General features: G+C 40.1%; 1 protein-coding gene across 6 annotated transcripts in view; it reads right to left on the reverse strand.

Moving 5' to 3' along the window:
* Window positions 1-4005: 4005 nt before the first annotated feature.
* klhl4 (kelch-like family member 4) overlaps window positions 4006-15243 on the reverse strand; it is a 35582-nt gene continuing 24344 nt past the window's right edge. For all 6 annotated transcript variants that reach the window (XM_028960807.1, XM_028960806.1, XM_028960810.1 and 3 more), the window contains 9 exons: window positions 14355-14491; window positions 13967-14163; window positions 11329-11541; window positions 11038-11224; window positions 10517-10741; window positions 8080-8242; window positions 6560-6772; window positions 6151-6322; window positions 4006-5658 (listed from right to left, as the gene is read on the reverse strand). In XM_028960807.1, coding sequence (XP_028816640.1) covers window positions 5599-5658; window positions 6151-6322; window positions 6560-6772; window positions 8080-8242; window positions 10517-10741; window positions 11038-11224; window positions 11329-11541; window positions 13967-14163; window positions 14355-14491 — 1567 coding nt within the window. In that variant the 3' untranslated portion in view covers window positions 4006-5598. The remainder of the gene's footprint in view (window positions 5659-6150; window positions 6323-6559; window positions 6773-8079; window positions 8243-10516; window positions 10742-11037; window positions 11225-11328; window positions 11542-13966; window positions 14164-14354; window positions 14492-15243) is intronic.

Consider the following 15243-nt stretch of genomic DNA (forward strand, 5'->3'; position numbering starts at 1 on the left):
TAATGGTCCATTTGAAATTAAAAACCCTTCCATGAATCCAATGGTTACCTTTCATCAAAATGCTCATATCTCAGTATCTCTTACCTTTACAATAAAATAATTTGATTTGCAAAGTAGACTGGTCAAACTGTGCAGTGTTTATATATATATATATATACACACTGCTCAAAAAATAATATAAGTAAATCACATTTAAATCACACTTAATTCAAACTATCCACTTAGGACGCAACACTGATTGACAATCAATTTCACTTGCTGTTGTGCAAATGGAATAGAGAACAAGTGGAAATTATAGGCAATTAGCACGAAATCACCAATAAAGGAGTGGTTCCGCAGGTCCTGTGCGTTCTGGCTGATTATTTGGTCACTTTTGAATGCTGGTGGTGCTTTCACTCTAGTGGAGCATGAGACAGAGTCTACAAAGTGACTCAGGTAGGGCAGCTCTTCCAGGATGGCACATCAATGAGAGCTGTGGCAAGAAGGTCCAGAGCATGTAGGTGCTACCAGGAGACAGGCCAGTACATCAGCAGACGTGGAGGAGGCAGGACCACAACTTCTGCGATTGTGCAATGTAGATCAGGAGAAGCACTGCCAGAACCGTGCAAAATGACCTCCAGCAGGTCTGCTGAAACGGTCAGAAACAGACTCCATGAGAGTGGCATGAGGGCCCAACGTCCACAGGAGGGGGTTGTACTTACAGTCCAACACCATACAGCACAATTGCCATTTGCCAGAGAACACCAAGATTGTCAAATTCACCACTGGCACTCTGTGATCTTCACAGATATAAGCAGGTTCACACTGAGCACATGTGACAGAGGTGACAGTGTCTGGAGATGCCGTGGAGAATATTCTGCTGCCTGCAGCCTCCTCCAGCATGACCGGTTTGGCAGTGGGTCAGTAATGGTGTGGAGTGGCATTTCTTTGGGGGGCCGCACAGCCATCCATGTGCTCACCAGAGGTAACCTGACTACTATTAGATACCGAGATGAGCCTCCTTTTGACTTGTTTTAAAGTTGGATCAGCCTGTAGTGTGTTTTTAAATAGTGTAACTCTAAATCCAGACCTCCATGGATTGATATATTTGATTTCCATCAAAAATTCTTGTGTGTTTTTCCATTGTCAGCACATTCAACTATGTAAAGAACAAAGAATTTGTTTTGGAATATTTCATTCATTCATGTCATATTTTTGTGCCCCCTTTCATTTTTGAGTAGTGTGTACACACACATAAACTACTCATTGTTACATTGTATCAATGAAATATGTATTCATGCAGGTTACTACAATATTAGATCTGGATCTATATCTGGACATACTTTTATAATGTCTTTTGAAATGTACTATTCTTTCTTCACAATGTACTGTATGCACAAATATGCTGAAGCCCTTTTCACTCAGTCAATAAATATAATAGAGGTCAGATTTTCTGTTATCTTATTGCTCTGCTGTTTCAGTGATTGGGGTTGCTGTGAAAGTGCTGCAGTAGATCTTAAGGACCAACAGATGGCGGCAGCTGCAAACGCTCAGTCTGACCTTCACTTCCCGTTTACTGAGAAGTGATGCCGGCCACTGATCTGAGACCAGTTTAGCAGTTTTACTTAAACCGAGAATTTAGTTAGATGACTGTTAGTAGTGCGTGTTGTTTTACTTTGTAAAAAAAGATTCCCAAAATTCTAATACAACAGATTACAATGGAGAGTAAAGATGTAGAGTACACAGAACTATTTTTTCAGAATTCGAGGAATGTCACTGGCGAGACAGTCATCATCCCACACAACACAACATGACATTTTTCTGAAGTCATATTTCACCACAGACCAACTAATTCACCAAGTGAATTTTTTCCTCTATGAAGATTTTAGCGAAGGAGCTGGATGCTTGAGATGGTTTTAAACCACACAGAGAATGTCCATGCAAGTCATGGTCTCCTGCTATTTCTACATTACAGATGGAAATTAAGGAATTTGTGCCTAAAGAAACAGATTTAATTTAATTTAGGGTGTGATGTGCTAAAACAGAAAAAGATTACAATGGTGTAAGCGCTCTGCAGATCTCTACATAAAAAATATGTTCTTTTAAAAAATGAATCAAGCATCTTGTCCCATGGAGCCCTCAACTAGATTTATAAAATGTAGTTTGGATCACATTAGCCAACTCAAAACAAGTCTGCAAAGTTTCAAGTGTCTTATTTGTGTCACATGGTGTCGTGCGTGTGTGGACCAACAACCAAGTGAGGAGAACAAAGTGAGTCTTTCCTACAGTCAAGCATGGTGGTATGGGGCTGCATGAGTGCTGAACATGAATGGTGGTAATTATTGGTCTCATCAGACCACAGGACATGGATCCAGTAATCCATATCCTTAGTACGCCTGTCTTCAGCAAACTGTTTGCAGGTTTTTTGTGCAGAAGACGCTTCCTTGTGGGACAACAACCATGCAGACCAATTTGATGCGGACTGGGGCCTGAGTTCTGACAGTCTGACGCCACTTCAACCTCTGTCGCAATACTGGCAGCGCTTATACGTCTGGCTATGATGCTGAGCAGGTGATCTCAACTTCTTTGGTTGACCGTAGCGAGTCTGTTCTGAGTGGAACCTGTCCTGTTCATCCGTCGTATGGTCTTGGCCACCGTGCTGCAGCTCACTTTCAGGGTGCTGGCAATAATCTTATAGCCCAGCCCATCTTTATGTAGAGCAACTGTTCTTATGTTCAGATCCTCAGACAGTTATTTGAGCATTTTTACAAAATCACATTGTTTACTAAAATATCCACTATTACAAGCTGAACACTGACTACTTTACATTCTATCAGTGTCATGTCTTCTATGTTGTCCCAAGGAAAGATACAGTGCATCCGGAAAGTATTCACAGTGCATAACTTTTTACACATTTTGCTATGTTACAGCCTTAGGCCAAAATTAAAAACATGTACATAATCTCATGTACATAACAATCTACAGCCTTTGCTCATTACTTTGTTGATGCACCTTTGGCAGCAATTACAGCCTCAAATCTATTTGAAAATGATGCTACAAGCTTTGCACACTTATCCTTGGCCAGTTTGACCCATTCCTCTTTGCAGAACCTCTCAAGCTCCATTGGGTTGGATGGGAAGTGTTGGTGCACTGACATTTTAAGATCTCTCCATCTCGTTGGGCCACTCAAGGACATTGACAGAGTTGTCCTGAAGCCACTCCTTTGATGTCTTGTCTGTGCACCTAGGCTCGTTGTCCTGCTGAAAGATGAATTGTCAACCCAGTCTGAGTTCAAGAGCAGGATGTCTCTGTACATTGCTGCAGTCATCTTTATTGTGAAGGTATATAGAGGTGGCGGGAGAGAAAGGCAGGGCAAACAATGTCTTTTGGGGATGGAATAGAGGAATGTTATGTGTATGTACGCACACAAGCAAAAATGCCAGTGGTCTTCTGGAATTTAAAACAAATACATTTATGAATTTAGAAACACCCCCCGAATATTTAGCACTAAGTTACACCCTTGCATGTTACCCTTTCCAAATCAGTTATATTTAAATATACGAAGCAAATTATATACCTCAATATTTACTGTCTGTTTTTGTTCAATTGAGATCGCAATCTAATATTTTGTGCAATATTGCATAGCCCTAGATCAGGCTTATTTGAAATAGGGCTGAAAAACTCAAGCTATCATAACTCAACGAATGAATGAGGATTCAAGGTCAGCGTTGATAAAATAGAGTATCATGTGACAGTGTCACAGTGATTACTGAATTTTCCACCCTGTGTTGGCTGTAAGTATGACTGTGTGGGTCAGATGCACTTTTTAATGATCATGAGTGAGTGTGGATAGTTGAAGAAAACACATGAAAAAAGAGAATGAACTTTTATTTCTATCCACATGCTATACAAAATTATGAAAAAAAAGTATTTTGTAAAGCATCTCCTTTATTACAACCATATTACAACCATTTTTGTATTTTTTGTCTTCTGAACAAAGATGTATTGATGTCAATACTTCCCAGGCATAATGACAATCAGGATCTAAAAAGATTAAAACAATTGTTGAAACCATACTTATAAAAACTCTTAACTGTAAAGAACTGACACAATTTTCTTTGGATTTTATGATTTTTGACATCTTTTTCATTTCAGTTTGAATGCTTTGGGTACAAATGATCTGACACTTATTTTAGAACATTGAATGACTAACTCTCTTTTCCTAAAACATGGCCAAAATATGTTATTAATCTAAATATTTAGAAATTGTACAGTAATCGTCAGCACCAAAATGAAATACAGATGCATGACATCATTGACAAGTAGTGTATTTGATGATACAGCGACTTGCTGTCCATATAAAGGTGATGCTAGTGAACTGTGCATTCATGCTGGATTAGGAAGTTCAGAAAATGAATACAGTTTGCTAATAATTTTTTTTTTTATTTTATTTTACATACTGACAAATTGCCAACTCCCTCGGCGCTCATATGAAAATAGAGCGCCATATGTCCAAGCGTTTAAAAGGTATCCAAATATGCATGCCACAAAAGAAAAACTATTATAGCATAGAGAACAATGGCTCAGGAATGGCATTATGTACATGGTTGCAATTATTGGCAAACTGGTAAAGTGAAATATCAATATGATATATTTCTTTATTTGCTTATTCACTTTTTTGTAAATAGTTTTAGACATCAAGACAAAACCTCTAACACATGCTAATGACTTTGGTGTTTTTCAGAAACCTCAAAGAAAACGTCTTTCCTATTAAAAAAGGTCAGTGCAGTAGCTGGGTGCTAAAAAGAACTGTGTGTGTGTGTGTGTGTGTGTGTGTGTGTGTGTGTGTGTGTGTGTGTGTGTGTGTGTGTGTGTCAGTGAGTGTGTGCAGGACTATCCAAAAATGCTTTGGATAACCCAGCTGTGTATTTTAGTTGCAAGCTCACAATATTTTGATTAATATTCACAGTGGTTCTTAAAAAATTCTAAATGGAAATTCATTGTATATAAAGCATTGTAGACAGTCAGACAGTGTATAGCTGGAGTACAGAAGATGTACTATAAGAAAAATAGACCATAAACAGAACACATTCTTGGACTTTCTGGATGTTGTCTAGTGAATCATAGGGGTGGCCTGGGAAATATTGCAATATACAAATAATGTTAGTTCAAAAAATGCACAAAGGCTGCTACAGAATAAAAACATAGAAAATATGTCTTTTAAAAGGTCTAAAATGTCTTCTAAAAGTTCTTAGACTTAATAATAAAACATACTAAATATTAAAATGATTTTGGATGTTTCAACATTTTAACAACTGCACCATTCGTATATGAATATTGTATTTTAACTTTGTTAAATGCATTTATGAATTTAGGCATTTTAAATGTTTTTCGTATTTGTGTATTGTAATGCCTTATAATTAACTTTGCAACTGTCTGCTTGTATTGTACATTTTTGTTGTCTCAGAATAATAGAAGTTAAACAGGTCACAGTAGTTAAAACCTGTTCAACCCTGGATGACAAAATACTGACAATAGATGAGTGACTGTGATGGAAAGAGATCATGATGTCTTGCTGCTTTGTTCATCACTCTCTTGGTTTCCATACTGCTTGGGTCTTCAAGGAAGCTTTACCACCACAACACAGGCACCAGCCCTTCCAATTTTGAGATGGACCTCCTGTAAAAAAAAGATTGTTGATAAATGTAATAAATTACTTGGAATACCCTTCTACAATTCTTCTTTAATTCCTGAAAACACAAAAGGTCAAAGACACTTTATTCAAACTAAGGATAGGTCTAGTCCGCTAGTGTAATGTTAAAGGTGTCCTCAGGATTTAAAGAGAAACATAATCCAAAATTATGTTTGCACATGTGCAGATTTAAATAATACAGAATGAAGTAGCATCCTGTGTGTTTTGGGAGATAAAAATAGGTAGCGAAAAGGGTAGCTTTGCAGGTAACTACAAGGTAGCAGGTAACTAACAAGTGGTTCTTATTTATGCATATTCTCAAGCCACCTTTGACCTTTCACTTTCAAAGAAACTTGGTGCTTAGTGCCAGTTTGAAAATAGTGCCCTTAGAGTTTTCTGTTGCAAACAATGCAAAATTGTAATATATATTATGTAATATATTTTATAATAAAGAAAATCGTATTAATTATGCAAGTTACCTCAGTCCATTCATTGTTCTGTGCATCATACGATTCCACTGTATTTAAGTAGGACTGTCCATCATAGCCTCCCACAGCATAGAGCCTGTCACCCAGAAGGCAAATCCCCACTGCATCACGTGGAACACTAAGAGATGCCACTGTTGTCCACATATCCGTTTTTGGATCATATCTGCAATTCAACATGTAGAGTATAGCAACAAGTATTGATAAAATCTGTTGGAACAAAAAATACAGACAACACGAAAGGAGCAGGGAAATACTCTCATCCTGTCAGCAGGGGGTGCCTAACCCCATGTAATTACGCTATAATGCTGCCTGTAGACATTTATTTAAACAAAGAGGTAATCAGAAGGTTAGGGGTCAGTTTACACAGACAGTAAAGAGACAGACAGCTAGCTGTTTTTACCTCTCCACACAGTCAGACAGACGAGAGCAGTGGTTTGAGGCTGGAGCGTCATGGCCGCCCACTGCATACAGGAAGCTGTTATACGTGGCCACCCCCACTCCTCCTCTTCTTTTTGACATTGGTGCGCACATGCTCCACTTGTTAGTGTGGGGATCAAAACATTCCATGGAGCGAAGGCACGAGCTTCCATCTCGGCCACCTACAGCAAACAACCTGGGCAAATGATTGAGGGTTGATGCTTTTTTGTGAAGGTATCCTCAAGCATGCAACAAATTATTTCCATTATGACAAATATACACTGCTCAAAAACAATAACGGCAACACAAAAATAAGACATCCTAGATCTAAATGAAGGAAATACTTTGTTCTTTACATAGTCCTGACAACAAAAATCACCCAAAATTCAATCAATGGAAATCAAAATGATCAATCCATGGAGGTCTGAATTTTGAGTCACACCCAAAATTAAACCACAAAAACACACTACAGGCTGATCCAACTTTGATGTAAAGTCCTTAATACAAGTCAAAAATGATTCTCAGTAGTGTGTGTGGCACCTGGGTGCTCCTGGTGAGGTGGTGGATGGTCTCTTGAGGGATCTCCTCGCAGACCTGGACTAAAGCATCTGCCAACTCCTGGACAGTCTGTGGTGCAATATGCTGTTGGTGCACGGAGCGAGACATGATGTCCCCGATGGGCTCAATTGGATTCAGGTCTGGGTAACGGGCGGATAAGTCCATACCATCAATGCCTTTGTCTTGCAGGAACTGCTGACACACTGCAGCCACAAGAGTTCTAGCATAGTCTTTCACTAGGAGGAAACCAGGCCCAACTACACCAGCATACCCACCCTCATGGAGTCTGTTTCTAACTGTTTGAGCAGACGCATGCACATTTGTGGCCTGCTGGAGGTCATTTTGCATTTTACACAAAGGCGGAGGTAACAGTCCTGCTGCTGGGTTGTTGCCCTCTTACGGCCTCCTTCACATATCCTGATGTACTTGCCTGTCTCCTGGTAGCACCTCTATGCTCTGGACGCTACGCTGACCGACACAGCAAACCTTCTTGCCTCAGCTCGCATTGACGTGCCATCCTGGATGAGCTGCACTACCTGAGCTACTTGTGTGGGTTGTAGACTCCGTCTCCTGCTACCACTAGAGTGAAAGCATCACCAGCATTCAAAAGTGACCAAAACATCAGCCAGAAAGCATAGGAACTGAGAAGTGGTCTGTGGTCACCACCTAAAGAACCACGCCTTTATTGGGGAGGTCTTGCTAATTGTCTGTAATTTCCACCTGTTGTCTATTGCATTTACTATGTGGACAGTTTGATTTCACAGAAATTGACTTGGCATTATATTGTGTTGTTTAATTATTCCCTTTATTTTTTTGTGCAGTGTATATTACATTCTTGTGTGTGCTCTCCTGACAGTGACAATTGTTAAATAAAAATTAGTTGTTTCATGATGTCATTATGCATCTTGGGTTGATGTAGGAGTTGGTATTTGGCTAATAACCTACTTTCCATTGAGGGCTGTGACTCCCATCGTGCTTCGCGGAGTTGACATACTGGCCACATAATTCCACTGTCGGGCCTGAGGGTCCCACCGTTCCACTGTGTTGAGATAGCTCCATCCATCATGGCCTCCGACCGCATACATGGGCCCTTCCAGCACTGCAACTCCTACTCAGACACAACAGCACCACATGGATGTTTGATTAGCATTAAACTGGATGCCTGGTGCAACCTGAGAAAACATGTAAGCAAAAATCCAATTTTGGATCTTTCAAATGATAGATCTTGTTCGTTTAAATCAGGTCAGTCAGCTTTCAGTACATTTAAAATCAATAGGTTTAATCCTACATCAAGCACAACCCCCTACAGTGAGCATATTTTAATGTGGCAGTTGTCCTTGTGTCTAATACCAATATTTCAAATGAATCAAGGAGTTAGCCCTCAGCAATTTGGAGTTTCAAGAACTCATTAAATCATTGCACTGCTTGTAGACTTTGGGGTAACGCCTCAGGCTAAGGTTCATTAGTCATTGGCCACTTCTTTTAAAACTCCACTATTTTGCCATCTCATTATATCTTATTCATTTTCAAATATTTGACGTTGAAAAGTTGATATAATTACACAAATTGGACGTAATGCTATACTCAACTTTACACTGGGTAACAAGCAAAGCTATTAGCAGCACTTAATTTGACTAGACTGTATTTCTTAAAACTTAAGTACTAAGTACATGGAAACATAACATGTACAAGAACATGAAGAGGCAATGGTGCCTTGTTTTTATGCCTCATCTGCATGAAAGGATATTGGACCAGTGGAGCAGTGGCAGGTTCAGCAAAGAATCACACAAAATGTAAAAAATAAACTAATAAATATTGTTCAGTATTATGTAGCTTCTGCTTGCTGGAGTTTGTGATGTAGACTCATATTAAATATGAACGTGCGTCTGCAGTGGGGTGTTTGGTAAAGACACTGAAGCATTGTGCTGCAGACATATACCCTGCAATAAATAAATAATCAGGACATATTGAGCAGCTGATGCAACCGTGTCTCTTCTTCTCTCTCATGCTAAACCTGCGGGGAAAATTCAGTACGTGGTTCTGAAATGAAATGTATATATATGGATTTATTTTGCCCACCTTTCCATGAAAACACATGAAAATAACATATGACATTATTGTCCAACAGTTTTGAGCTATGGTAGATTGTGAGGATGGTTAGGTCATACACATAATAACGCTAGTTAATGTGATGGGTTTCTTAATGTGTGACCCTTATGATTCAGTTTTAGAAAGGCTATTAGTTTCACAGTTTTAATTAATAAAAAAGAAAATTATTCTTTTGTGTTATCAGAAGGATTATTTTGAGCTCTTTATTTTCAGATTCTATAAGTTGCGTCCTATCTCTATGTATCGGTTTCTGTTTTCTTCTCTTTTTCATTGTATATTCTCTGATCCTGTCTTAATTTGAACTCTACCAGAAATGCCTCCTCACCTCATTGTTAATATTTTTATTTTCTATCTGCAGCTTCCTGCTCTGCTTCCTACTCCTCCCTTGCTTCTGAGTCCAACTGATGGATCATCTCTGTCAGCTGCCTCTCTTTTACCATGAGACTTTTCCTCTAATTTGGAGCAGAACTCCTGCTTCCCCCAATCTTCTGTTCCAAAACTCAGCCTGGATGTGGGGTTGCAGCTCCTTTTTCCACCAGCTCCAGAATCTGCTCTGCTATGGCGAGCGTACACTGCAGGACTTGTGTGTAGAGTACTGAGTATGTCTGAAATTACCTGATCATGTTAACTAGGTTATCAAAGCCAATTCAAAATGTCTTCTAAATTGAAAGACTGTGATATGGGCTAAATAATAATCTGACTACATAATTTACACTGTCTAGATATTTCTAGTTCTAAATGTTGCATGAATCACACCCTTTAAAAATTCACCCTTAATGCTGAAATGCTGTAACAGTAATGCATTACTGTTAAGTAATCACTGTTGATTACTGCTGTTGAGGGTAGTGGTGTAATGTAAATGTAGTGGATCAGGAAGCAGAGGGTTGCGGGTTCAAATCCTGAACTTAGGTCCCCCTGAGCAAGGTACTGCTCCCACACACTGCTCCCTGGGCGGCTTTCAAGGCTGCCCACTGCTCACAAAATGTGATGTGCAATGTGTGCTGTGCTCACTGTGTATTATATAGTGGCTCCAAAAACTGTTGTTTTTTAATCTCCATAAATTCTGTATTCTGTACAAGCAACATGTGCTTATTAGTTTTTTGTAATCTTTTGTCTTTCCCTGTACATTTTAACTGTTCTTTGTCAATTCACAATCCTTTGAAACGCTTTTCAGCAAGTCTTACTTATTGAACAAGTGCATTCTTCTGTGACAAATCTTCTTTATCGACGTGCCACCCAATCTATCAGTCTATCGAGAAGAACGGCAACATACCCAAACCATGTCTGTGGGTTGACATCGGGGGCATTGCAGACCAGACTTTACTGATTGGGTTGTAGCTCTCGACCGTATTGGAAGTCTTGAGGCCATCCCGCCCCCCGACAACATAGAGCTTGTTATCAATCACCGCAACTCCAAACTGCAGACGCCTCCCATTCATAATGCCGACCTGGATCCATGTGTTTGTGCGAAGGTCATACTTTTCGATTGTAGTAGAACCTGAAAGTGGAGACCGATGGAGAGACGCTTCAGAGTAATATAGCAAATCTTGCTTTCTTCCTATCTTACTTTCTTTTTTAGCCACAGTATTTAAGATACCTCTCCAGCTCGGGGACTGCACCTAATGTACTTGTTACAATGGCAATAAAGATAATCTGAGTCTGATTCTGATTCTAATCTGATTTAAAGAATTCATATTCAAGTGTTGAAATTGCCATACATTATATTAAATCTGCAAAAGTGGCATCTAACCACATATCTTATTTATAGTGTATAAATGATAGGATAGCGCTCACCTTTAGTTGCATCCATTCCTCCTACTGCATAAAGGGCTCCAACTGTGGACTTCCTGGGCTTGGTCCTTGGGCTTTGTAACATCGGCCGCCTCTCTGGCAACAGATGGTATTTCATAGCTTCCATGAGCAGCTTTTGGCATTCCAAATCTTCAGAAAACATCTTGTTATTTTCCAAGTCAGCAAGGAGCTAAACACAACACAACAACAGTGGAGATCACCTTAAATCTAGCTCGTGAAACGGATGCTAATGATCGTGCAGCACAGCGACAGGATCTGTTAGCAACTGCAAACCTGTGGCGGCAGCAGAGGCAGCCGTATGTAGGACAGCAGCACGCCCAGGTCCTGCTGCCTGTGCTGGACGTCATGGCGCACCCACATCATCAGTGCCTGGAAAATGGTCTCCTCATCAGGAACGTTGATGTCATCACTGGCCAGGAGTTTCACTATTTCCATAGTAGGAAGCAGCAGGAACTCCTGGTTCTGGATGACTTCGAGGAAGTTTTCCTGAGGAAATCGGGTTGACATTTTTACTTCCCAAAGACATACAGGACAACATAAGAAGAGTATAAAGTTCTGATGTGCTGAAGCTAGATACATTTAATTATATAACAGAAGCTGAACCTCAAGGTTGTGTGGAGAGAAGTAGGTGAGGCTGTTAAATTGCTTATGAAAACGCTGCGGAGGATTGCGAAGTGCATTGTCACAACTGTGTCATATCACATTAGCATTCAGTCCCCCCTCTGCCGTGACTTCCTTGATCACCTATTCAAGGACAGCTGTGCGGGACCTTTGTTTCCTTCGTTGCAGGGAAAATACGCCAGGATGAATCCAAATGCTGCGTGCAGTCAGTGCCAAGAGGGAATGCCCTTCCGAGGAGCGAGCATCTTGGCACTCTTGTCACTATGGCCAGGTGTGCCAAATAATTGATGTAGTCAGGGCAGGCCTTGCTTATTTATTAAAAATGCACAGTCATTAGCAGCATCTCAGAGACATTCAAAAACAAAATATTCACACCCTGACATCTCAAAGCATAAATTCTTATTGGACAGTGTAGTTTAATAGATAATGTACAATTCTGCTTCTTTTTTTAAAACATTTTTAAATTATGTAGTGCATTTCATAATCTACATACGTAGAGATGCAACAACTACGTTAACTAAGGTTAACTTAGGGTAATGTTTAGGTGGTTCTGTGCTCAGACATTCCATGTCCATGAATGGAAAAGTTACCAGTAATATGGGGCATTTTGTTTTAAGCAATCAAATTCATTCATGACATTTTAAAAAATACATGCAGTAAAATGAATTAAGGCTGAACAAGTGTTAATAATTCCATCTTTAATGAAACTTTTATGGATGAGGATGCTAAGGAATTTATCATGAGGACAGGCTGGGGGAAATTGTGCCTCAAGCCACAGGGCATCGGTCCAGGCTAACGCTATTGTTTATCTTCTTTAATGACTAAGGCAGGATGAACTAAGTCCTTCTGATTAATATGGATTCCCATCTTACTTCCAGTAATCCTCGGTTTGCTGCAGTTTGTTTGCTTGCAATTATCGTCACATGCACCCTGCCATTAAGCTGCATCAGCACTGAATATGTTGAAATGCCCCATTTCATTATACCAAGTATGACAGAGACTAGTGTTGACAGGGTCTATTCCATTCCATGAATGTGTTTTAGCTAAAGTGAAGTGAAGTGATTGTCACATGTGATACACAGCAACACAACACACGGTGCACACAGTGAAATTTGTCCTCAGCATTTAACCCATCACCCTGAGTGAGCAGTGCTTTGCTCAGTGGCACCTCAGTGGCACCTTGGCGGATCGGGATTCGAACCAGCAACTTTCTGATTACGGGGGCCGCTTCCTTAACCGCTAGGCCACCACTGCCCCACAAAAAAAAGCTTCATTGTAGATTAAGAACTGATGTACCGGTCTAAAAAAGGTCTGCATTTTATTTAGTTAACTTAAAATGGCCACTGCAACCATAGTGGCTCCTACTGATAAGTGTATTTCATTTTCAAGTATACAGGTTCTTCTTTATTATTATTTGCAGGTGGGCACAAACTGAAATCTGCTATGTTCACTTATCGGGGCTATGGGAGATTTTAATAATGCAGCATGTTTGTGCAGTGAAAGAATAAATGCAACATTTATCTGTATGCCTTTACTCCTGCTCGAATACCCCCAAACACCAAAATTCTCTTTGATATTCCTATGAGAATCCTGCTTGTCAGTCATGTGAGAACTGAGAGCCACAGCATTATCGGGAGTTCTGCACTGCTGGGGCACAGTGATGGGCTCACGGCCGAACAGGATGTCAGGCTCAGCCAGCGAAAAAGGAGTCGGAAAACAAGCTTATCACCAGAGTTTTTTTTTTCCCGTCTGAACCCAGTGGGTAGTGGACCAGGAAGGCCTGCCATCCCAACATTAGCAAAGTGATTGAACAGGAAGTCACCCAGCGTGTGCTCTCTCTCTGATTAGATTAACCTTTCCGTTCTGGAAAGCACTGTGAAAACAGCCAGCGCAGATGTCCTTTAGGAGATAACAGTCGCCTCCCTGAGATGCTTCCGCGCTCGACTAAGGGGTGTCATCCTGCAAGTGTGTGGTGTGGCTCCTGATCCCCCCTAAAGAATACTAAATATGTCGGCTGTATTTCTCTACATGTTCTTTTGAACAGTTCTCACACTAAAACCAGGGGAACCAGTTTTGTGGATTTACTATCCAGGAAAAATAATGAAATAGTGAATGAATAATAATTAAAGGCAATGATTTTGTTCATTAAATCAATATATTGGCAGAAAACACCAGATGATCTGTAAGTAACAATGATAATCAGACATCCATATCGAAGCAACTCGATGTAATTGAAGGTCAAATTGAAGGTAGTATATCAATGCTGAGCAGTTGTAAGACAGGGTCCTACCATGGTGTAGATATGAGCTACATTCAGCAGATCCACGCAGCCCTGGGCATCTGCGAACGATCGAATTCCGAGGCAGTTGGAGGGGTGGAGCTGCTTCATCAGAAAATTGCAGCACACCTCGACGACTTGTGAGAGCTGGAGGAGGCAAGCAGCTGCCAGCAAACTCTCAATGGTCTCTTCCTTCAGCTCCAGGACCCCTGTTTTGAGCAACAGAACTAATGAGAATGCAAAAAAAATAATAAACACTGCAAAATTCTACATTTAAGCACAGCAAATTTGACTTAATCTTTATTAAAAGGTTATAGGGAAAGCACCAAAATTTCTCCAAATGGCCACATTTGAGTGTTTTTTCCAACAATGAGGGAAAAGTGGGAAAAGAGGCTCTCACCAGTGTATGCAAAATGAACCAGAGATTGTAGCGCCTCTGGATCAACACCTTCCATTTTGATCTCTTCCTGTTTGGCCTCCTTAACGTCGTTGGTGAACATTGCCGCAAAATAGTCTGAAACTGCACTTAGGACAAGTCTAAAGAAAAAAAAATGAGAAAAAGAAGAAATCATGTCTTCCCCTAAACTGTAAGAAATAATATTTTCATAAAAGATGTATAAAAGCATACATATGCAGTGTTCAGTAAGGTATACAGAAATATAGGCATATTTTTTTCCTTAATCGTTAATGAGAATTACTGTCCCAAGAACAACGCAAGGCCGCAATGGATCTGTTTCCCCAGAGATCATAGTCTGTTCAATCTACTGCGGATTCAGGCTAAAACAATGATGTTCACAAGTAAATAACGTGGGCCCTCATTCATTCATTCACGTCCTTCTCCAAAGCGCCTTACAATGAGTAGTCACAGGGACAGTCCCCCTGGAGACACACAGGATTAAGTGTCTTACTAAGGGACACAATGGTAGTCATAGGCGAGTCACAGGCGAGTATCTAAGCTACTAGGCCATCACCACTGCCAATATGATAAATCCAGACATACAGTACCAGTAAAAAGTTTGTATACACTAATTCTGTGGCTGTTTTGAAGACTAAGATGGAGCCATTGTGAAGAATTCAATGCAAGAAACATATTCAGTTTTTTGTATCAGTAGAAACTGAAGTATTCTTGATGAATTTGTTTTTTTCCTATATGGATGCTTTTTTTTTTTACATTCATGGCTTTGTTCACTATTGTCGTCATCAAAAGCCATTTCATGAGATGCTCATTAACATGAGTGAATGAAAAGAAAGTATTCAGCACAAAATCTCAGGACATTTGAAAACCATCC

This window comes from Denticeps clupeoides, chromosome 18 (assembly GCF_900700375.1).
Source record: "Denticeps clupeoides chromosome 18, fDenClu1.1, whole genome shotgun sequence".
Lineage (NCBI taxonomy): Eukaryota > Metazoa > Chordata > Actinopteri > Clupeiformes > Denticipitidae > Denticeps > Denticeps clupeoides.